The sequence below is a fragment of the Echinops telfairi genome, unplaced genomic scaffold (genome assembly GCF_000313985.2).
Source record: "Echinops telfairi isolate 266 unplaced genomic scaffold, ASM31398v2 ScPeMD7_7468;HRSCAF=8506_0, whole genome shotgun sequence".
In the NCBI taxonomy this organism is placed as follows: Eukaryota; Metazoa; Chordata; class Mammalia; order Afrosoricida; family Tenrecidae; genus Echinops; species Echinops telfairi.
Window position 1 is genome coordinate 68,607,888 of NW_022111369.1, and position 24,457 is coordinate 68,632,344.

General features: G+C 37.0%; 1 protein-coding gene across 1 annotated transcript in view; it reads left to right on the top strand.

The window, feature by feature from the left end:
- The first annotated feature begins 2,816 nt into the window (after nt 1-2,816).
- Nucleotides 2,817-24,457, top strand: part of LOC101641114 (transmembrane serine protease 11F) — a 40,920-nt gene continuing 19,279 nt past the window's right edge. The window contains exons 1-3 of the mRNA XM_030888558.1: nt 2,817-2,848; nt 21,675-21,901; nt 22,547-22,665. Of these exons, the coding sequence (XP_030744418.1) occupies nt 2,817-2,848; nt 21,675-21,901; nt 22,547-22,665 (378 nt within the window). The remainder of the gene's footprint in view (nt 2,849-21,674; nt 21,902-22,546; nt 22,666-24,457) is intronic.

Consider the following 24,457-nt stretch of genomic DNA (forward strand, 5'->3'; position numbering starts at 1 on the left):
TCTCTTATGAGTTATCACGTATAAATGTTATAAATGATGTTATGTTTGATGCTTGAATTCTCTTTTGAAAATACACACTGGCCCAGCCGCTGATAAAACAACTTCCGGTGACAGTAAGGCTGCTGTCCAGGCGAACCATTCAATGCTGACAGCATAGTAGCCCTAATGAAGAATGTTCCCAAATGAAATATGTCTCTCTATAGCTTTTTTTTTTTTCTATACGTATGTGTTTTAATGAAGATCATTAACCCTAGTTAGGCCATGTCATTAATCATGACTTATTACTAACCATAGCCATTTCCCCAAATGGAGGATGTTTGGCAAGAAGAAGAGAGAATATCTAATGTGAATCTATGCTCTAGTTTGAATACAAGTTATGTGAAGACAAGTGTAAGACATAAAAGAATTTCCCCCGAGGACTGCTGCGTGGAGACCTGCCGAACACATCAATCTTCAGGCCAGCAAGTAGAGGGTACTGAGGTTACCTTATGTTTGGTTATTTACATGTCTTTACTCCAAGAAGAGTCAGATATTTAAACCCTCATCTTGAAGCTATAATTGTCTTATAGATTCACTTCACCCTTTTAAAATTAATTTCTTGATATTTCCTTATAACATTTGATAACATTATGAATAAATAGAAATATGCCCAACAAGAAAGTCATGTCAGACTGACCAGAAAGATTTAAATAAAACCATACATACTTTATGAGTGAATGTTTATCCAGCCTTCATAAAATAAGTTTTCCTTCATACTTCAACACTTGACTAAATTATCCCTCTTTCCTTTGGTCTTAGTGAGTTAAGCTAAGTTAAGTTAAGTTAGCCCATAAGTTCTTGAACCTCTGGTTATAATTTTCATAGGCTTGACTTTGGGTTATTTTATGAGTCAAGTTGGTTGATTTTAAACCAAAGACAGAGTCCTAAATTCTAAATGAGAAAAGTAGACTAGCAAAGTGTGGTATTTATAATTTTTATTTACTTTTAGATATAATTCCTATAAACATTTCTCCATTCATGAAAGATTTATAGAAAGGATTTCCTCAATACATACTTTGGGAAACCACCCCCTCCCCCACCCCCTCCCCACCCCCACCTTCTAATGCAGTAAAGAGATTTAATTCTCTAATTTGGCGCACTGGTGGGGGGACTTCGAAATGCTTATCTGATTTTTATTTATGTGAGACACAGCCCTTGACTTAACGGCTAGTGCCTAGTGTTCAGAACAGTGCAGGGTTCATAGTATATGCTCATTAAGAATTGGTTAATGCCTGTAACACAAGAATTTAAGGCCAAAATTACAAGGAGCCTGAGGAAGCAGAGGACAGCTTTACCAATAGCATTGATCTGTCAGCAGTTGACTAACATTTGCTTACTACTTCAATGCCCTCCTTGCTTCAGTAAGGTATGTAGTATTCTGGGAGACCTACACCTGAAATTGTCAGTAGAGAGCATTGTAAATGTTGTTTGATCCACGCTCCCATTTTTTGTGCATAAATAGTATCCTATCACATAAGGAATCTGTTCAAGTCAATAATCCATGTATTGTAATTTTAAGATAGTCTACACTTGTTTAATCACCCTTTCTCAATTGTGTTTTAAATACATTATCATGGGCTAAATCAAAGACAATACAAACTGAAGGGTCTTTATGCTACAGGAAGATGATAGATAAGATTCGGTCCCATAAAATGACAAGATTGTCGCTAAGGTGAACCAGAAAGAAAACAGAGATTTAGGAATGGATTTGTGGCTCATACTTAATCCTATCTCCAATCTAAGAAAAATTGATTCTTATGATACAGTCCTGCTCAATTCGTGCCCTCATGAAGGAAACAGAACATATGGGTACTATAGCAAAATGTGAAAAAATTAGATAGTGCCAAGCTAGTATAAGAATAGTATTTGGGTCTTAAAAGCTTGTTTTCAAATGAGCAGCCATCTACATAAGAAGTTAACTAAGCCCACGTGGAAGAAGCACACCAACATCTGTGATCCAAGGATTGTAAATGATATAATCCAAATCCAAATTAGGGATAGCTTAAATTTTGAAGTTCTGGTTTGCAGAAGTCTATGGTTGACAGTGGAAACCCCAAATCCATTCACAGGATCTGCACATGGAATAAGTCTTTGATGATTCCCCTCTGACTATAAGTGAGGGATGGGAATAACCTGATTATCAAACAGAGAGTACTGGAGAGATTATTAGAGTGCATTTAAATGATAATCCTGAGTAGAATGGTTAAAACCTTGTCTCCCTTTTGATACATTTTGAGATTGATCTGAAATTTAATATTTTCTATTGTTTGTTTGAAATTGGAGTTTATCTACAACTGAAAGGTTGTACAGTGTCATTGTTAGAGTCCTTGACTCTCTGTTATGTATCTTTCTATGTTTTTTAGTATATGAAACTCAGGTTGGGTGGATCTATAGGGGCAATAGTTAGAATAAGGGCTTCCTGGGGGATACATCAGGGGCGGGGAGGTAATCAGGAGCTGCTATCAAGCAGTACAAGAAGCAAGAAAATGTTTTGAAAATGATTGTGTAAATGATTGTAGAACACTGCTGCTTGATATGATTGGACTATTGAATGGCAAGATGTCTGGATTATAGTCTGATAAAATGATTTTTAAGAGAAAATAAAAGAACCACAACAAAATAAAAAAAAAACAAATACTGTATAATCTCATATGAAATAAACAAACAGAGGTGAAAAAGGAATTGGTGAATGAATTACATGTGAAAGAAGGATCAAATCATTTTATATGATCCTAAAGCAATACAAGTAGTGCAATAGATGTGAATTTTAGGAACGCATGCCTAAAAACATCATTATAGCTACTGAAAGGTAAAAGGAGGTGACTTGGGAATATAGTAGAAAATAGATTGGACAAAGTTTTGACCAGGATATGGAAAAGGAGATTTTAGTGATAAAAGTAGATTTAACTATAAAGGTACATTTAACTTTGAATTTGCAATTCTATTCGGTTTACTGGAGTCCCTGGGTGGTGCAGATCTTTAAAGCATTTGCAGTTAACTGAAAGGTTGCAGGTTCGAGCACTTCAGAAGAAAGGTCTGGCAAACTACTTCCAAAAAAATCAGCCTCTGAAATTCCCATGGAACACAGTTTTACTCTGACATTTTCGGCAAAATCAAGAAAGGAATTAGAAGAATGTGAGAAGGTGAACAAAGGGGCTAGATGACAGAGAGGGCTGTTCAGGGTTATGCTAAGGAGTTTGTTCTTCCGAGTGAAAGTAAGTAGTGTTTTTTGAAAATGAGTGTATTAGAAATCGCCAAAGTGAGGCAATAGCAAGCTAGCAAAGTTTTCCAAATACGTTCCATCCAGAACCGGTCTGATCTTTATATCTAATCTATGTTTAATCTGCATCTACATTTGCTCCTGTATATCTATATCGCTCCAACTCTAGCTCTATCTACGTTTACATCTACATCTCTATCTATAGCATCTATATCTATAGTTACATAGTTTCATTTAAGAATTAATTTGCTAAAAATAATCTGACTGCCTTAAAAATGTTTCCAAAAATGGACATTCTCACTCTTTAGCCTGCTTTGCCTAATGTATTTGGAATCATTCTTGTTCTCTTTTTTTTTACGTGTCATAGCTCACGAGATTCTGTCAGCCTTCAACATACCATAGTCATGTATTTTGAATACAATGATGTCTGATTCCCTCGCTCCTAACATCCTCGTTCAGGTCACCATCATGTCTCACCTGAGTTTTAATGGCCCTCTGGACAGCCCTGTTTCACTACAGTATCTTCTACACAGGGACATAGTTTAAAGGGACCACCCTATCTTTATTGACATCCTTTCTTAATCCAGTTAAACTACACCAGCCCTGACCATGGTCTTCTCTGACCTCAACTTCTCTCCGCTCTGCTTGCCACCCTGGTCACACTGGACAACTGATCTATTTGCTTTTCTGCAAATGTATTAAGGTCTCCATTTTACTCACACCCATTTCCCCTCGGATATCGATGGCTCAGTCCTTCATTTTGATCATATCCCTGCTTATATGTCAACTCTGCAGAGAAGTTTCATGGATCACCTTATTTAATTAGTATCACACACCACCCTTCTCTCCACTCTGTATCTTCTTACCAGACAATTGATGTTGATTCCTGAAGAGAGAGGGAGAGACAAGCTGACTCCAGCTCTTGCAGACCTCGTGTAGTAAGTGAACTCCTTGGCTGTAATCTCTCCAGCATTTTCTTCTGCAGCCCCTGTTGCTATGTCAGGTGCTAGTGCATCCGTTCAGACTCCTAGCAACTCTATGCACAACAGAGGGCGACACTGCCTGGTTGTGCGGCATACTCACAATTATTCTTGAGTTTGGGCCCTTTGCTCTAGCCACTGTGCCAAACCATCATGTCTACAACCTTCTTTTTCACTGCCTTTCTACTTTACTAAGAATAATATAATGCCCTTTTCCAGGGACTAGTCTCTCCTCACATGTCCAAAGCACTTCAGACGAAGTCTCACCCTTCTTACCTCTAAGGAGCAATCTGGCTATATTTCTTCCAAGTCACATATATAGTCAGGCCTTTTGGATATCTATTTATATACATATATACTTAATTTATTTTTCACACCTATCTTCTCTACCAGGAGATAATCTCCGTAAGAAGAGACTATATCAGTGGTTTTCAACCTTCCTAATGCCGTGGCCCTTTAATACAGTTCCTCATGTGGTGACACCCAACCATAAAATTATTTTCGTTGCTACATCATAACTGTAATTTTGCTACTGTTATGAATCGGGCAAACCATGTGAAAGGATCGGTCAACCCCCAAAGGGGTCGCAAGTCACAGGTTGAGAACTGATGGACTATATCCTTATCAGTGCTAGATCTCTAAAATAGTGTCTGGCACTGGGAAAATTTTCAATAAATAAGTGTTGAATTAATGAAATCAAAAGGGCTGTTTTTGTTAAAAGACACGTGGCAGTCATTGCAACCACAATATCTTATTGGCATTAAATAAAATCTATATATTAGTTAGTCTCTACATAACAAAAGATTTAGAAGCCCCAGGGCTATATATATTTTAAACTTTTTATTGTGAATTCTATAAAAGTTTAAACCAATCTTTGAAAAACAGAGTACATTTCTACTCTGATATGCATGGGGTTCCCATGAGTTAGAACAGACTCCATTGCACTTAGAAAAAACTGGGTATATCTAGGTTTTGAAAATTATATATTTGGTAGTTTTAGTGGCACAATATGATATGACTTAAACCCAAAATGTCGAGAGCAGATTAGTTTTCCATTAAACAATTCACACATTTTTGTCTCATATCATTGATTCCAGTCCCACAGTGCAGCATCACTTACCGGTTGTCCCACTTCCTGACCATGTTTCCGATGTTTTTGAAGAATACAAACAGGCTTAGAAACACTTCGAGGATTTAAAAATAAGAATGTTATCATATTGCTGCTCATGTAGCCGCTGTCAGAAGTAGGGCTAATTATCTTCCTCGGTAGCGAGTGTAGTCTGGGAGGTGGTTGATTCTGATTGCTCACAGGATGGCAGCCATGATTCTGGGGCCAATGCTAAAGATTTCACTGCCTATACAGGGACAAATTTTATGCTGGATCTGAACTCATAGGTGTGAGAAAAATATATTAAGGACATTTTTGAAATTATTATCACATAAATGTTGTATGTGATGTTGACTTATATTCAATTGTGTAAATAGGATTGGGCAGCATCAGCATGCCCCTCCACCCTCTCACACATTCCAGTTAAGGTGAAGGATACCAGGCATTTTCTGCCCACACAGTGTAACTTTGCTCTTCCGTATCTTTCACCTGCCAAACCAGTCACTGATAGCTGATAGGACGCTGATTCATCTGATGAATTCATACTTAAAATTCCTCCAGTTTCCTGCCACATTACCAGGTCTTTGTACATGTGAAGTCCCTTAATATCATGACCTTCACAAGGCCTATTCTTAAGACATTTTGGGCAAAGCTAAGGCTATTCTGTGCTACAATTCTATTTGTTCATGTCTTTGAAACTTTAAGGAAGGCCAAAGTGAATTTTGCTTCATCATGAAAATACAAGTGTCATCACAACTTGCATGACTGTTTTATTTTAAATGCCACAACAATTAGCTACTCCCTTTTACTACCCACCATTGCCAATATTTTCTGACTCATGCTTTCGAGTATTGCAAATCTTCCCAAAGGAATTTTTCAAAGATCAGACGAAACTAAATTAAATTAAACTATTTATACCATTAAAATCTCCCCAGATTCTCTTAAATTATGCTTATTTTCTATCCAAAATGTGAAATTTAATTTATTTGGGCAATTTTATCACTTTTTTCAAATGGTAGTGAAAAATACTGTTCATCGGTGGAGATCTCTTTAACTTCCAAATAGAAACTTAGCAAGATGCTTCCATAAATCAGAAGTTCTACTTCTAAGCCAGAACCAAAGAAGTGGAGCATTTGTAGCCAGTGATATGTGGCCAGAGAACCTGGTTTAGCCTTTAAGGGCCAGCCAGACTGTACCATCTGAGAAATAGTTCCTGTCCTCACTTTTGACCTTTGCCCCAAGAGCTTTTATCATGGAAATTCTCCACGTTTTCCTATTACTGTGCTTGGTACTTTTATTATTTTCCCCAATGACACTATATTCATTTTATCCTTTATACCTTCCTTTTATACATATGAGCTTATTGAACGCACGCCTTCGGTATTTTAAATATTTTAAAATAGACTTTATGTTTGCCATATGATAGACACACAAGAGCTGGTTCTTACGTAGTTTTGAACTGGGTGTAGCAAATAGATAACATTTTTCTGCTGACCAGACCATGTGCCATCGGGTTCTAGTGCTCCATGTTCCTCGTCAGTGGTACCGCTAGGGCTGGTGTCACCTAGCTTGGTAACTCCTGGTGTCACACTGCCCTCTAGCACCTTACAGTCTACTTCTGAGAAGCAAAGCAACCTTTACAAACAGTGCACGTCTCTTCTGCAGCGCACGTGGCGGCCAAGAGCCAGAACTGACACCGCGCCACTTAAAGGAACTGGCGATATCTGTGCTTTGAAAATTATATATTTGGCAATTTTAGTAGAACAAAAAAGTAAAATGATTTAAAAACCACCACTTACATGTATCAAAGCTGGTTAATCAACTAGAGAAGCTGAGAATTAGGCACTTTACGGTAAGCCAGAATTTCAGGAGCACTAAACCTAAGCCAGACTAAGAAGGTCCAGGTTTTCTGACTTCTAAATAAATGTAACAGCACGTTGCCTGATGTGTTGCCTCTCAGGTCGAAAGGCCCTTAACATGCCACTGGAAAGATCTGCTTCCATATGTAGGGTTGACTTTAATGACACAGATGTAGTAAAGGTCTTGATACCTTCATTTGCTGGTGAAGCATTATTCAAAATGAGAAGAAACAACTGCAAACTTCAATTTGTATCAAAATGTAGAATGAATGAAGTATTGATTGAGGAATATTTGAATATGAAAAATGAAATGGAATGCTTCAATACTAATAACCTAAGCATTAGTCACCTGACATGGACTGGTAGTGGCCATTTAAAATTGGAAACTTATACAGTCTTCTATGCTGGAAATAAGAATTTAAGAGGAATAACATCACATTTGTCATTAAAAAGAACATTTCATATTCTATCCTGAAGTATAACACTGTCAGTGATAGGATAATTTCCATATACTGACAAAAAACCAATTAATATGACTATTATTAAAATGGATATACCAAATACAAATGAAAAGATGAAGTAATTGGGGATTTTTTTTTACCAGCTTTCACAGTCTGAAAATGATCAAACATGCAATACAGGTGCACTGATAATTACTGTTGTTGTTGTTGGGTTGACTCTGAACCATAAAGGCTCTTTGTACAACAGAACAAACACGGACAGATCCTTGTATCTGCACAACTGTTCCTGTGCCTGAATCCATTGTTGAAGAAACTTTGTCAATCCCTCTCTTGAAGGGCCTTCCTCTTTTGTGCTGCCCCTCCACTTGACCAAACATGATGTTCTTTTCCAGGGACTGATCTTTCCTGTTAATATGCCAACGTATGTAAGATGAAGTCGTGCCATCCTTACCTCTAAGGAGTACTCTGGCTGTACATCTAACAATTCAGATGGGTTTATCCATTTAGAAATCCATGGTGCTTTCAATATTCAATATTCAATTATTCAAATACACTGATTCTTCTATAGTCTTCCTTATTCAACGACCAACTTTCATATTCATATGATGCAATGGAGAATACCCATAGCCTGGGTTAGGCGCACCTTAGTTCTCAAAGTAACATTCTTGCTCTTCAAAATTCGAAAGAGGTCCTGTGCAGAAGGTTTACTTAGTTTAACTGATCTTTGATCTCTGCTTCCATGAGCATTGATTGTGGACCCAACGACAAAATCATTGACAACGTCAACCTTTCTCCATAATCATGGTGTTACCTATTGGTCTAGTTGTGAGGATTTTAGTCATCCTTACATTGAGTTGTAATCCACACTGATGGCTACAATCCTTTTAAAAAAATTATTAATTGGGAGTTAATACATATATCATTTCATAATTCAATCACATCAAGCAGAATTATAAAATGGCTAGCACAGTTTCCAAACATTCGTTTTCTTCCTGGACTCCTGGACATTGTCTCCTTTTTACTCCTCCCCTACTCTGCACTCCCCCATCCCCAAACCCTTATTCTACTTGCTGTCCCTATAGGTTCATCAATTCTGGGTTTCGTATACTGAAACCCAGATAAACATATAACACAACATCAAGAGGGTGACCTCCAATGACCTCCACTTCTGAGAGACACCCTAATATGAATGAACAAAAACAAAATGGAACCAATAAAAATACAGAAAATGTTGAAAACCAGATCAGATCCAGCATGCATCAGAGGGAGGATCAACTGACAAAGTTATAGCTGTTCAAATTAGATTTATGCCTTTAATCTTCTTTGACCTTCAGCAGCAAGTGCTTCAAGTCCTCCTCACTTTCAGCAAGTAAGGTTGTGCATCTGCATAGAACAATTTGTTAATAAGCCTTCCTTCAATCCTGATGCCACACTCCTCTTCATATAATCCAGTCTCTGATGATTTGCTCAACATACAGATTGAACAAATATGGTGAGAGAACACAACGCTGGCACACACATATCTTTCCTGATTAAAAAAAAAAAGCAGTATTCCCTTATTCTGTTCTCACAACTGCCTTTTGATCCATGTGCAGGTTCCAAATGAGCACAATGAAGTGTTCTGGAATTTCCATTCTTCTCAATATTATTCACAGTTTATTATGGCCCACACAAACGAAAGCTGTTGCATAATCAACGAAACACAAGTAAACATTTTTCTGGTATTCTCTGCTTTGAGCCAAGATCTATCTGGCATCAGCAATGATAGCCCTTGTTCCACATCTTTTTCTGAATCTGGCCTCAACTTCTGGCAGTTTCTTGTAAATATTTTGTTGCAACCATTGTTAAATGATCTTACACAAAATTTTACTTGTGTATGATATCAATGATATCATTCTATACTCTGAGCATCCTGGTGGGTCACCTTTCTTTGGAATGGGCACAAATAAGCATCTCTCCCAGTCAGTTGGCCAGGTAGCTAACTTCCAAATTTCCTGGCATAGATGAGTAAGTGCTTCCCTGCTTCTTCAAGCTTTCTGAAACGTTTCAATGGGTATTCATTCCAAAATGAACGGAGTCTTGTTTTTGGCTAAGGCATTCAGTCGAGTGTGAATTTCTTCCTTCAGCGCCATTGGTTCTTGCCTGTACTCTACGTCATATGCTACCTCCGCTTGACCGTCAGCTTGTCATACTGTGGTGGATCGAGTGCTGCTGTAATATGGGAAGCTATATCGCTGGTATTTCAAATGCCAGCAGGTCACCCAAAGTGAGCAGGTCTCAGCCTAGTTTCCAGACTAAGAACAGACAACACAGAAGGACCCGGATCCCTACCTAGAAGGAAAAAGCTGCTGAAAACCTTATGCATAGCTTCAAAGCATTTTCAAATATTAATAATTACTAGTAAGTAGAATTTGAAATTTAGAAATAAAGAAGCGGCATTAGTAGTTTGAAAATATGCAACTGGTGATAAACAGTGCAGGAGATGGCATGATGAGGTTGTAAGACCAGTGATGATTTCATTGCAAATGCTTTACACACACACACACACACACACAGTGGGGATGTATTTATAGCAAATTGAGGAAAGAGATGATGGAGAAGCTCAACATCATCAGTCAGAACATGGCCTGGCGCTGACTATGGGACAAATGATCAATTGCACATATGCAAGTTCAAGCGAAGGCTGAAAAAAGTTAAAACAAATCTAGGAGAGCCTAACAATGACTTTGAGTATATTCATGGTTTAGAGACAATTCCAGGAAAAGAGTGGATACATTGAAATTAATGACCAAAGACCAGAGAAGTTGTAAGATGACATCAAGGACATTATACACAAAGAAAGAAAAGACTCACTTAAAAATAGGGGAGAAATAAGACAAAATGGGTTTTAGAAGAGACTTTGAAACTTGCTTTTGAATGTAGAGTATCTAAAGTGAATGGATGTCATGGTCATGATGACATAAAAGAGAGAAATCAAAAATTTCAAAGGGCAACTCCAGAAGACAAAGTAAGGCATTATAATGAAATGAACAAAGGCCTGTAGTTAGAAAACCCAAAGGGAAAAATACATTTACCATTCTTGGACCTGAAAGAAATGAAGAAGAAAAAAGTGACATCTCAAGTTACCATATTGAAGGTTTCTAAGGGCAAAATGTTAATCAGGTATAAAATATATGATCAAGAGTCAATCATACTGAAAGAAAAAAAATCCAGAGGCACTGAAGGCATTGGTAGAAAATAAGGCTCCAGGAAGTGATGGAGTATTACTTGAGACTTTCAACCATGGATGCAATGGCTGGAAGCGCTCACTTGTCTCTGCCAAGAATGTTGGAAGTCAATTGACTGGATGAGATCCATACTGTGCCTATTTCAAAGAAAGATTATTCAGCAGGATGTGGAAAATTTTGAAGAATATCCTTATTATCACATAGAGGAAATAGCATGGGGGCCACTTCTGACCTCCCCTGGCTATAACAAGGAGGAGAATCCATCCCTAAACCAGCCCAAGGTCCATTGCCACAAAGCACAGATTAGACGTAGCTCCACCCTTCGCCCTTCTTTTGCCCTATTCAGGCACCAATATCCCTTGCAGGGCATTCTTCTTCTCTGTTGGGATTGATATTCTATTGCAATGGCAACATAGAAGTCACAGACAATACTCATGGTTATACTACGGAAGTTATCACAAGTCAGGATAATAAACATGGAGGATATGGTTTGGTCCACACAGTAATACTTCCCTTCAGCTAAGTATCTCTTTTGTCCACAACCTCTCAGCCACATGGTCACTTAACCTCTGTCCTTTTCTGTGACCACTCACTACTATACCTCATACTCTCAATGTCTCTGGCCTCAGCTCTACAGAGAGCTTGATGCTTGTGGTCTGGTACTTGTGATCTCAGTATGGCATGACTCATTTCAGGCACTGATCACAGACATGCTCAGCTGGTGGATCGTCATCCTTAATGGTCACAGGAATTCCTTCTCTCTGTTTCTAAGATGGCTTTCTTATAGACAGAGGAATGACAAAACTGATTAATCCTTCCGTTGGAGTCCTCTACTCCTTATTGGGGGAAGGCTTATTAACAGCTGTGATAATTGTCTTGCCATAAGTAAGAAGGACGTGAAGTACTTGCTGATAAAAATCAAGTGTTGAAGCCTTTTATATGGATTACAACTCAATGTCAAAATAACCAAAATCTTCACCACTGGACTAATAGGTGATATCATGATACCTTGAGAAAAGGTTGAAGTTGTCAAGGATTTCATCTTACTTGGATCCACAATCAATGCTCAGGGAAGCACAGTCAAGAGTTCAAACGAAGTATTGCATTGGGTAACTCTACTGCAGAAGACCTCTGAGGTATTGAGAAGCAGGGAGGTCACGTTAGGACTAAGGCATGCCTGACCAGGGTATTTCAATCACCTCAGAGGCATGTGAAAGTTGAACATTTAAGAAGGAAGACTGCAGAACTGAGATGCACTTGAATTACGGTGCTGAAGAATATTATGTTAGTCTGGGTTGATTGGAGAAACAAATCCAGAGACACTCATATGTGTGCAAGGGAGAGTTTTATATCAATGAGTAATTGAATATTTAGAAAACACCCAGCCCAGTCCAGATCAAGTCCATAAGTCAGATATTAGCCCATATGTCCAATACCAGTTTATAAATTCTTCTTCAGACTCATGCAACATGTGGAATGAGGCAGAATGAAGGAAGAGCACAGGCCAGTTGGTGGAAAGTCCTGTGGATCCAATGGCAGTGCATGCATCTCCAGGGCTCTGGCTGCCATAAGTGTGGCTACATGTGGCTGGTCAACAGGAATGTGGAGCAGAGAGAATGTGTGTACGTTCCACCTGCAGGAAGGAATACAGGAGTTCCGAGAATCCTCAGGACAAGATCATGCCCACACAGAAGCATCATTGGCTATGACCTGATTGACAGGCTAAACTCCACCCATTCACTCAAGATTATGATTATGACACGAAATTATGAAAATATCACAAATATTAAAAATGAAGACCATGGACTATCAAAATAAACAAACCAATTTGTCTTGGAAAAAGTACAGCCAGAATGCTACTTAGAGGCAAGGGTGGCTATCCTTTGCCTCACATACCTTGGACATATCAAAAAAGCCCAGTTCCTGGAAAAGGTTACCATTCTTGGTAAATTAGAAGGGCAGCAAAAAAGAGAGAGGTTCCCAGCAAGCTGGATTAACATAGTGGCTGCATCAATGGGCTCAAAAATTAAAAAAAAAACCATTGTGATGATGACACAGGGTCAGTATGAGTTGGAGCCAACTGAAGGGCACCCCACAAGAACAAAACCACCTTCTTCCATGGCCTCACCCAATTATTGATGGGAGTTATTGAGAAACAGCAGAGTCATAAGTAATTAATTTCAATTCACCACACACACATAAATAAATCTTTTTCTTAGATAATTCAAATGCAGCTGTATCAATTCACTGACAGGGAATGATAGTATTTCATGCCTGATTCTGGAGAGAACATGGGCTTTCCGATGGTTCTTGGCTGAAAGCACAGAGCACCAGGAGGAGGTCTACCAGTATCTTTTTGACTATGCCAAGGCTTCGACTGTTTGAATTGTGAACTATGAATCACATTTCAAAGTATGGGGATCCAAGAGCATTTCATTGTGCTTTGGGGGAACCTGAACATAGGCTAAGAGAGTTATTGGAACAGAACAAAAGGATACTGTACCGTTTGAAATTAGGATAATGTGAGTCAGGGTTATAGCCTACTTTTACCATATATGTAAACATGTTAGCTCAACAAGTAATCCAATCGACTGGACTAGATGAAGAAGAACACAGCATCAAGAGCAGACGAAGACTTCTTAGCCTGTGATACACAGGTTAAGATGACACAACACTGTTCGCTACAAATGAGGAGGACTTGAAACACTTCCTGATGAAGGTCAACCTTCACTATGGAGTCATTGGAAGACAAAGGAAACAAAAATTCCCCAAAACTGCACTGAAAGCCACATTATGATAAATGAAGAAGTTTATGAAATTTTCAGAGACTTTAGTTTACTTGGATCCACCATTTGCCCTTGGCAAATTAGTTGTAAATAACCTCTTTAAAGTGGTATAAAGCAAAGATGCCACTTTGAGGATTAACATGGGCCTGACCCAAGCCATGATCAATTGCATATGGAAGCTGAACAGCAAACAGGGAAGCCTGATGTAGAATTTGTAGCTTTGAATGATGGTGTTGGCAAAGAATAGCAAATATAACCTGGAATCCCAGAAGAATGAATCAATCTGTTTTGGAAGAAGTACAGCCAAAATGGTCCTAGAAGTGACTAAGTGACACTTAGACAAGACCAAGTCTCACTTACGTTGAGCTTGTCAGGAGAGACCTGTCCCTAGAGAAAGAACTCATGCTCACTGGCCTAGAGGCTGGATAAAAAAGAGGATTACGTTCAAAGGGATGGTTTGACACAGAGCTTGCAACAATGGGCTCCCACCCAGCAACTACTGCGAGGGTAGCACAGGACCCGGGAGTGTTTTGTTCTACTGTATGCAGGGTCACGGTGAGTTGGAATTGATTCAATGGCACCTAGAACAACATTATTAGGGTTGTATCACATTAAGAAGGAGCCCTGGTGGTGTAGTGGGTTACATGTTAGGTTCCTAATGCTTGGGCAGGAGTTCAAATCCACTGAAGAAACTCAGAGCTCTACTGGAGAAAGATGAGCTTCCTGCTCCTGTAAAGATTTACAGCCTCAGAAATGCCCAGGGAACAGGTTTTGTCTACCCTACAGGGTTGATATTATACAGAATCGCCTTGCTCACAGTGAGTTTGTTTTTGTTTTGGTTATAATGTTAAACAGAAGGTTGTCAGAAAAAATCCTGCCTAAATGTGAATTTTTATTTAGCTTTTTCACTGATTTCATCTAGTAATAATATTGTCTAAAGAAAATTTAGTAAATTGGTTTGGTATTAAGGAAGTTTTACTCAAGTCTGAAGACATGTCTCCTATTATGTAATTATTTTAGACATTGCTACAATCTACTTAAATCATATATGCTTAATACTTGTGTTTACCATCTTAAAAGGATACAAATAAATTAATTTAGAGAATTCCAAAATAATTTGGTCAACAGCAGACAATCTGATATATATTGATCATAATTTTTGGAATTCATTATTTTTGTCGTGTTCAAATATACTATGATTTCTCATATGTATTTCTACTGAAATAAACCCACATTTCACTGGAATTTTGGAAAACTGTGTTCCACAGGTTCTTACCTAAAGATAAATAATCCAAAAGATATACTTAAATTGGGTCATAGAGATACAATGTCTTAATTTTAGTAACAATCTCCCTATTGTGTTTAGCTGAGAACATAATAGGTACTCACACCAGTTAATGCATTAATCTACAATGGAAGTGGCCTTCGTCTATATAGGTCTACTTGAACTTCACAGTAGTTAGAACCTCACTTAAATGGAAGTAACCCCTCCATTTTAAGAAAGGTCAATGAAGGAAACTAGAAAAGAACCCTATTTTGATTGCTTCAGTTCTTAATAATATAGCTTACTAATAGTTTACATCTAAGGTAGCTTTAATATAAACACATAACTCGTGATCATTGAGTCAATTCTGATTTAAAACAACCCCATGCATTACAGAATAGAGGTGCTACATAGGGTTTTCCTGGCTATAATCTTTATAGAACTAGATTATCAGGCCTTACTGAAACGGTACTGTCTGTATCACACAAAGGCCTGGCCTTGTTCTCATTGCCCCCTAATGAACATTGCCATACATCCTGCAAGCCATCTTAAAATAAATAATCATAGACCTCATCATAACTAGTTATTGAGAGGAGACAGGCTGTCTCACCTTCCTACTGATATATGGGTAACTTGCTTATCATCAAAGAACCTGCCTCTGAAAGAGGAAATAGTTGTCGGGTTCAATTGCTAGTTTACTGTAGGGAGGTAATTATAAGGTGTATTTAGTCTTTTGATCAAACTATTTGTGAGAATATCAAGAAAGGATGATGTAGTACTACACTTTTAAAATGTAATCTTTTTCGTATGACTGTGATAGTGTAATTAGTTTCTATATCTGAGTGAAGTCATAAACATGAAATAGTATACACTTAGACTCAAGAAAAATATAAGAAAGAACAAGTTCCAGGGAACAGCAGATATATTCTTTATACTAATGCAATTGAACGACTTTCTTCGTAAGTGGGAAAATTGTCATGGGTTTGCAACTACTTTTTATTGGTCATTTAGTCAATGGCCAGTTCACCCAACCGGCCAGGTTATTTTCCAAAGCTGGTCCTTCACACACTTTCTACTGACAGTAACATAACCCCAACCATTGGAGACATGGGAGGATCCTTCTCATACTTCATGTTGTGAGCCAAACGTTGTCTTATTCATACTTTCCAGTGGTCTCTTTCTTTCTATTGAGTCCATACCCCTAATTTTGACTTAATATATCTTCATTTTCTTCATAGATTCCATCATAAGTTGTAAGAATCTCTATGCTTAATTATTTTATGAATTTTTTCCTCTAAACTATAAGCACTAAAAAAACAATGGATATGCAGTAGTTGTTTATTTACTATCTATCCAGTATATGCTAGTGCCAATAGCACAGAGGGATTTATGAAATAATTGTTAATAATGAATAAAAAGTTTTGATTTTTTTACATGTCAGAAATTCTATACTAGCCTTTTTTATAGGCCTAGGATATAGACTTAATTTCTTTCCTTTATCACGTGTTCCTTCAAATGATGTGTGAAAGTTAGTACAAAATAGTTCAATAAACTATTCTTTTTCTCAAAGACAATTATGGTTTCTTTCAAGTCCTAGTAATAGAATTTTTTAGATATCATACAATGATTGAATATCTAACTTTTTGTTTAATACTCACAATGACTTTGAATAATATTATCAGCCTAATTTAATTAATTGAGGATTCTTATAATGATGTGAGAGAAACATCAAGAGAAATGCCAAAGGTAACAGGGCAATGGCAACCAAAACCAGTTGTAATATAGGTCTTCTAATGTGAGCAAATAATCATAAAAGTTGAATTATATGAAGAAGAATGCAGTATCCAAATTGGAGGAAGGCTTCTTAACAACTTGCAATATTCAGATAGAAAAACCTTGCTTGCTGAAATTGAAGAGGACTTGTAGCACTTGCTAATGAAGATTGAGGATTGCAGCCTTCAGTGTGGATTACAACTCCATGTAAAGTAAACAAAAGTCCTGACAACTGGACCAATAGGTAACATGATAAAAGGAGAAAAGATTGAAGTTGTCTAGGAGTTTGTCTTCCTTGAATCTACATTCAAAGCTCATGGAAGCAGCAGTCAAGAGAGCAACTGATGCATTGCCTGGGGTAAATCTGCTGCACAAGACCTCTGTAAAGTCTTGAAAAGTGGGAGGTTCCTTTGAGGGTTAAGATGCCTCTGATGCAAGCCAGGGTATTTCCAATCACCTCATATGTGTGCAAAAGTTGGACATTGCATAAGACAGACTAAAGAAGAATCAGTGTGCTCGAATTATGGAACTGGTGAAGAAATTTTGAAGTACCATGGACTGTCCAATGAACAAACAAATCTATTTTGGAAAAAGTGCAACTAGAATAGTCCTTAGAAGTAAGGATGAAAGGACTTCATCGCACATACTTTGGACATGTTATCAGTAGATACAAATGCTTAGAGAAGGACATCATGATTGGTAAATAGAGAGTCAGCAAAAGAGAGGCACGATCTCAGAAAGATGGATGGACAGAGTGACTGCAACCGTGGGCCAGATCATAAGAAAGACTGTGCTAATGGCACAGGGCTGGGCGGTGCTTCATTCTGTTGTACATAAGGTGGCTATGAGTCGGAATCTACTTGATGGAATCTAACAACAACAACAATGTTCAATTCCATGTTCTTTGTAATACTGTTTCCATGTGTATTTCATTATGATAGACATGCAAATTTTATTTATATTCAAATTTTTAAAATACTGTGGTTCTTATATTTCCCTTATTTTAATGGATTTTAAATATGGTTCATTTCCAAAACTAATAGCTGTTTTATATATTCTCACAATAATAATGTGATGTCACAATAATGCTATTTGATATCCATACTGGCCCAGTAAATGAGAGTACCTCAGAATGTTATTAGAATAAAGGTATAGGTTTCATTTTAAATATTCTGGGTTTTCTACTTTCAGATCGAGGACCATGAATTTTGTTTTCATTCTGCTTAGTGTTTGGTAGTAGAACCAGCAAACTAGTCAGAGTATTTGTCATTAAAGAAACAGTAGATTTATATTCTTGCTGTTTATGCTTATAGACATCAGAAGTATTTCATTAATTGCTTTACAAATCCAGAAACTTATTTTGATAAATTATAAAGAACAATAACATGTGAGAGTGTGTTGAACTGAAGATAATTCTGTTGCAATATAGAAACACATTAATTATCAGGTCATAAGAAGAAGTATGTGTAAAATATATTCAGATTTAAATGTAGAACTTGTTACATGCAAATCAGGAAAAACCAAAAATATTTAAAGCCATTTGGAGTTTCAAATGTCTACAAAATAAAATAACTTTTGCAAAGCTAATTTACCATAGTCAAATTCTTAAAGAGTATTTATACTCAAGTGCTTTCACCACATTTTTGTTATTTTATTAGTTCATTACAGCATTTCATAACTCCCTGGCCAAAATATTTCTTTTAAATTGTCTCTTATTTTGTTTTGTAGAAAAATAAATAAATTATTTCCCACAATTAGAGTACCTTATAAAGATTTGCAAATTTTATAAACTAGCTTGTGTGTGCATAAGACACACTTTAAAACATAGAAATGAGTATTTAGTAAACTTACTTTAAATATCGCTTGAGAGAGAAGTTACCAACCCAGTTTTATCAGACAGAAAATAGCTGATAATCAGCAAGAGAAACTAATTGTCTAACTATGTCCATAATGAAAGTCAGTGTTGTGACATAAGACTTGATTATCATCCCAGAAATTTGACAAAATTTTATTCTCATGAATTTTTTTTTTTTTGCATATCGAAGGGCAATGAACCGGACAGAACCTACAACAGGTTGTTGCTAGGTGCCGTCGAGTCGGTTACGGTGTCTGGCAGTCCGTAGTGCTTTTAATAGTCTTTGTCAGCGCCCTAATTCAAATGCATTCATTCTTCTTTGGTCTTCCTTATTAGAAGGTGAGAATTCTAAAAAAGCGTAACGAAGACCTCCACAAACTAATCAAGAATTCTTATTGCTATCGAGTTGGGGGCGAAGCTGGCAGCTGTGGACGAAGACAAAGGCATGCACCTGGAGACATTAGTACCCTCTGGGGTTTGTCCTGGGTGTGTGGCTGCAACCATACCAGTTGCTTGTACTAGAATTCTGCAACCAGATATTGTATTACAGCCAAAACAAAATAATTCAAAGACACTTCATTTGGCTCAGATATAGGTGCAAGGGCAAGAAATTGTTCTGTCAACTACTTTGGTGTCTGTATCTATTTCCACCAAGTTTTCTTTCTGTTATAATAATCAGCTTTCCTGAAGGAACCCCATTTACATGGAATTACAATCAAAGGGGGCTTTAATCCTTTGCTTGTCCCATAGTTAATCAATTACTTGAAATAACATGATATACTTTCTTTTCTCCATTCAAGTATCATAATATTCAAGCACTAACTATCTCTCTTCTGTAGGTTCCTAATGAGGTACAAACTCTCAATGACCTCTAACCTAGTCTACTTGTCCACACTTTTGCTTAATCTTCAACCTCAACCACACCACTGTGATCATTACAGTCTGATTAAACTCTCATTGGCTCCCCATCTCCTGCAGGGCAGATTGTAAACCTTTAATCTTGGGTTACGAGACTCCTGATGAATTGGCCCTAGTCCACGAATTCTAGTAGTCTAGCCACATCCTTCCCCAGTCTGGCAGGGCGTGAACTGGCCATTCTTTACGAGCAGAAGTCGTGTTTTCCTTAGCCTTTTTTTTTCTCGCACTAATTATTATTCATTCTGTTTAAAAAGTCTATATGTTGTACATACTATTTCTCTTATCCTCTTTTTTCTACCTGAAGAATTTTCATTCTTCAAAATGTTAATCATCTTGCATTCTCGGTAAAATATTTTTTTCACAGCCCCCTCAGAAATAAATTGCTTTTTCTTTATGTCCAGACTTAATTTAACTCTTTGTAGACTCTATTGATTGCTTCAGCCCCTGTCTGTTTCCCCTTTTGAAGGGTGACCATCAAGGTATATTTTGTATCTTAAAGTCTTTATGCTTTTAGGGATCTGTTAGTGATAGGTGTGGTTAAGTCAGCTCCATCTCATGGTGACCCATGCACAACAGAAAGAAACAAGGTCTAGACCCTCGCGATCGTCAAAATGATTGTTGTGTTTGAGCCAATCATTGCATCTTGCCAAGGCTCTCCCTCTTTCTTGCTGTTCTTCTACTTTACCAGGCACGATATGCTTTTCCAGGGACTGGGCTCTCCTGATATGTCAAAGTACGTGAGAAGTCTCACTATCCTCACTTCTAAAGAGCATCTGGTTGTATTTCCTCCCAGAGAGATTCGTTTGATTTTTGTTGCTGTCCATGGTACATTCAATGTTCTATGATATCAACATATTTTCAAATGCATCAATCTTTTTTTAGTTTTCCTTATTTAATGTCCAAATTTCACATGCATGTGAGGTAATTGAAAATACTTTAGGGATCTCAAACAAACAAAAAACCAAAAAACCTCTCCCAAACATCTAGTCACTTTTGGCTCAAAGCAACCACAAGAGACAGGGTAGAACTGCCCCTGTGGGTCTCTGACATGGTAACTCTGTAAAAGTAGAAAGGTCTGGTGGTTTTGAACTGCTGACTCTTTGGTTAGCAGTTCAAGGCAAAACTCACCAAACCACTAGGGATTTCCAAAATCTTGCTGCCAATGAGTAGATTCTAATTCACAGCAACCCTTTAGGATAGGGTAGAGATTAGAACTCTTTACAGGAGTAAAAGCCTCATCACTCTCCTGCGGATGGGCTGGTGGTTTCAAACTGCTGACCCTGTGATTAGTAGCCCGGTGCATAACCACTATGCCACCAGAACTCCTAGAGACATAAAAATGTGAATGAAACACTGCTAATATGCATTAAGCACTATTTTAAGAACTTTATGCATCTAATGAAACAAAGTTTATTATAGATATTTATTAAATACAATTTAAAGCACAAAACATGTTTACAGAAGGAAAAATATATATATGTCAAATTTCAGATAGAAAAGGCTAAAGCTAAATTCCACGATGGAAGGTATTTTAGGTAGGGAAGCGATGCATGCAGGGGCGGAGGCACATGGGAGACAAGTGGCAATGAAGTACTCATGAGGACTGGAGGTGCAGTCTTACCAAGTTCAATGCGTACTTCATTATTTCACCGGAAGGTGCTAGTAAAATGAATACTAAAAACAATAATTCCAAACTAATTAGAGCAGTTCTTCAAAATGCAATGTTGCTATTCTTAAACTATTAAAAATGTTTAATGATATTAAAAAGTGGATTCATTAAAATTCTTAATGAAGTATAACTCACTGACTGTTATTTTACTTTTTTGTAAGCATTCTCTTCTTTAAATGACAAGAGAATGCTATTTATAGATTAACTTTTTATTAACAGAACTTTGGTGTTTCTGCATTTAATTTCCAAGTTAAACAATACTCCAGAAGCAAAGAATAGTGGGAAGATAACCATACTTGAACATCAGTATTGGTAGAAGCTTAACTTCAACTTGTACTCTGATTATGGTCTTTAAAAGGGAGGCAAATGAAAACCTTGTGATCTTTTTAAGATCTAAGTATTCCACTGTCAAAAAAATGTTACAAACTGTTTTCTGAAAGGAATTCCTGAAGTGAGCGTAGAGACGAGGCGTAGGACAGTGCCGGAGTGCCTGGTGTTCGTTCTGTGGTGCTCAGGGTTGCTACGAGTCGAACAGACTTAACAGAACCTACCAGCAACCTAACAACAGTTCATTCCTTTCTATTCCACAGACCGCTTGAACTTTCAGAACCTGAATACCCACAGGTTGAATATCAAAGAAGACAGCAGTTTTGGGATCCTATAAGGCTAGCGATTTTCACATTGATAATTGCAGCAATCATAGGAATTGCAATTGGTATAGTCACGCATTTCGTGGTTGAGGGTAAGTGTCCATATGTATACTGGCTCAGGAATCCATGGCTTACTATCTTTAAATTCCCCGCCATCTAAATCAAAGAATTACATTCACATGATAGTAATATATATTTTTAATAATTTAACTTTTATTGATGTTAAATTTTGGTTTGCTCCATCGTAAGACTATATCACTGTCTTTGTAATTCTGGTTTCAACCATTTTGGTTGCATACCTACAAGTGGAATTTGGGGATTATATAATTTTACATTTATCTATTTGAGGAACAGCACACTATTTTATGGCAATATCTTTACTATTTTATAATATTACCAGCAAGGAGTGAGGGCTTCAACACATCCACTTGTTGTTTTCTGAGAGTTTTATTTGTTTGTTTGTTTTAAACCATAGCTATATCACTGAGTCTGGAGTGATATCTCATGTGGGCAATTGCTTTTTGTACTTACTTTCCATTATATATGACATGTCCAATTTTATGCCAATTTTGTTATCTCTAAATGAAATATTCTGAGTTCTCTATTTTCCATTTTATGTTCATTATATTTTTGTTCTAAATAATTTAAAACTACATATAGTAAGGCATGTTGGCAATGTGAGGGCCAAGGTACCGATTATATTTAACCATGAATCTTTCCTTTATTTTCTCTTCCAGACGATAGGTCATTCTATTACCTTGCCTCTTTTAAAGTCACAAACATCAAATACAAAGAAAACTATGCAAGGAAAACCTCAAGAGAGTTTATCGAAAGGAGTCATCAGATTGAGAGAATGGTAAGCTCTGTAGCAATTTTAAATGTTTATGAATGAGCTTTTCTACCTCATTTTCAATGTTTCCAGTTTAGGAATATACCCTTGCTATACCTCAGGAAAATGGTGATACTACACTTATAGTCTTAAATCATATGATCGTGAGGATTAATACATTTGATATATGTAAAACCCCTAGACTACTGTTACCCACCATTACATGCCAGCCAAGCACAACCAGACTCACCGCCATAGTGTCAATCCCAATGCATAGTGACTCTACGCAGGCTGCTGGGAGCAGGCCGCCTCATCAAGGTGCATCCATCTTTCAAGTAACACAGCTGATGAGAAAGCCTGTATCTAATTTTAACATGACTCAGTTTTTCTTAGGCACTTTTATGTTTTTTGTCTCTTTAAGTTTCTGAACATTCAGAAGGGTGTTTCTTGATAATTTTTATTTCATTCATTTTTGTATGTAAAACATCTCTTGGCTTTAAGTTGCAGACCTGAGATTAGACCCTTCTACTCGATAGGGCTATATATGCTATAGAAAGGAGTAGCCCACCCTTGATTCATTATTTTCTCCTTTCTCTGTAATATTAACAATATAGAGAAATATTTATGCTTTATTCGGTTGTTTATTTTTATGTAGGTTGAAGCTGAATGTTAACAACATATAAATACTCGGTCGGGTAAGCTTTGGACTGCTAACCATAAGGTCAGCGGCTCAAACCTGTCAACCACACCAAGGAAGAAGGTTGAAGCTATCTGCTCCCATAACGATTTACAGCTTTTTAAACCCTACACAGAGTCCCTATGTGTTGGAATAAACTCAATAGTAGTGATGTATATATATGTGTATATAGACATATATGTGCATGTGACTTATATGCTATACATATCAGAGAATACTTTGGTTTTTGACAAACATAGTACAACAATTTTTATGCCATTCAAAGAAAAATGTTTCTAGAGTCTAGTTAGAATAGAGTCTCCTCCTATTGATTAGCTTCTGTAGTTTTCTATATTTTCAAATATCTCAAGACCTCAGTTTTCATATCCGCTAGTCTTCTTTTTAAAACCCCCATGCTTCCTGTTTTAATTTGGACTACTGTCTAAGTATACTTTACAGAAGGAAAGCTGGGTTAAGATAGAACTATTCTAGTGTGTGGGATCCATTGCTCCTTATATCCCAGGATTTCCTTAATATGAATATAGTGACTTCTTTAAAAAGTGAATAGAAAGTGACAGTTCTGAAGTATTTAATACTAGATGGGAGAACCTTTATTCTGCATTACATTCAATTGAGAGTTTTCATATAAAACATCTCTACTAAGAAAACTGAAGGCTGTGTTCTAGGTTTATTAATCTATTAAGTAATACATGAAAAATCGTGTATTTAATTTTAACATGACCCACTTTTTCTTAAACACATTTATGCTTTTTGTTTCTCTAGTTTTCTGAACCTTCACGAGGATGTTTCTTGATAATTTTTATTTCATTCATTTTATTGAGGTATCATATAATACTTTCAAGATATGTAAAACATTTTAATGAGCAATTATAAAATAAATACCCAAATACCACTCAATCTAAGAAATGGAGCCTTACTAGTGCTTCACAGACTTTTGTATGTGTCTCCTCTCCTCCTCAGAGGTAAAAATTACTATTTTGAATTTTGTTAAATTATAACTTGTACAGTTTTCTTACATTTAATAAACGTTATACTGGTACAAGCTTAAAAATACATCTGACAATTGGTGGTATGCAGTCATAGTTCTCCTTCAAAGGAAGGATAAGTATATTGTGACAGAGC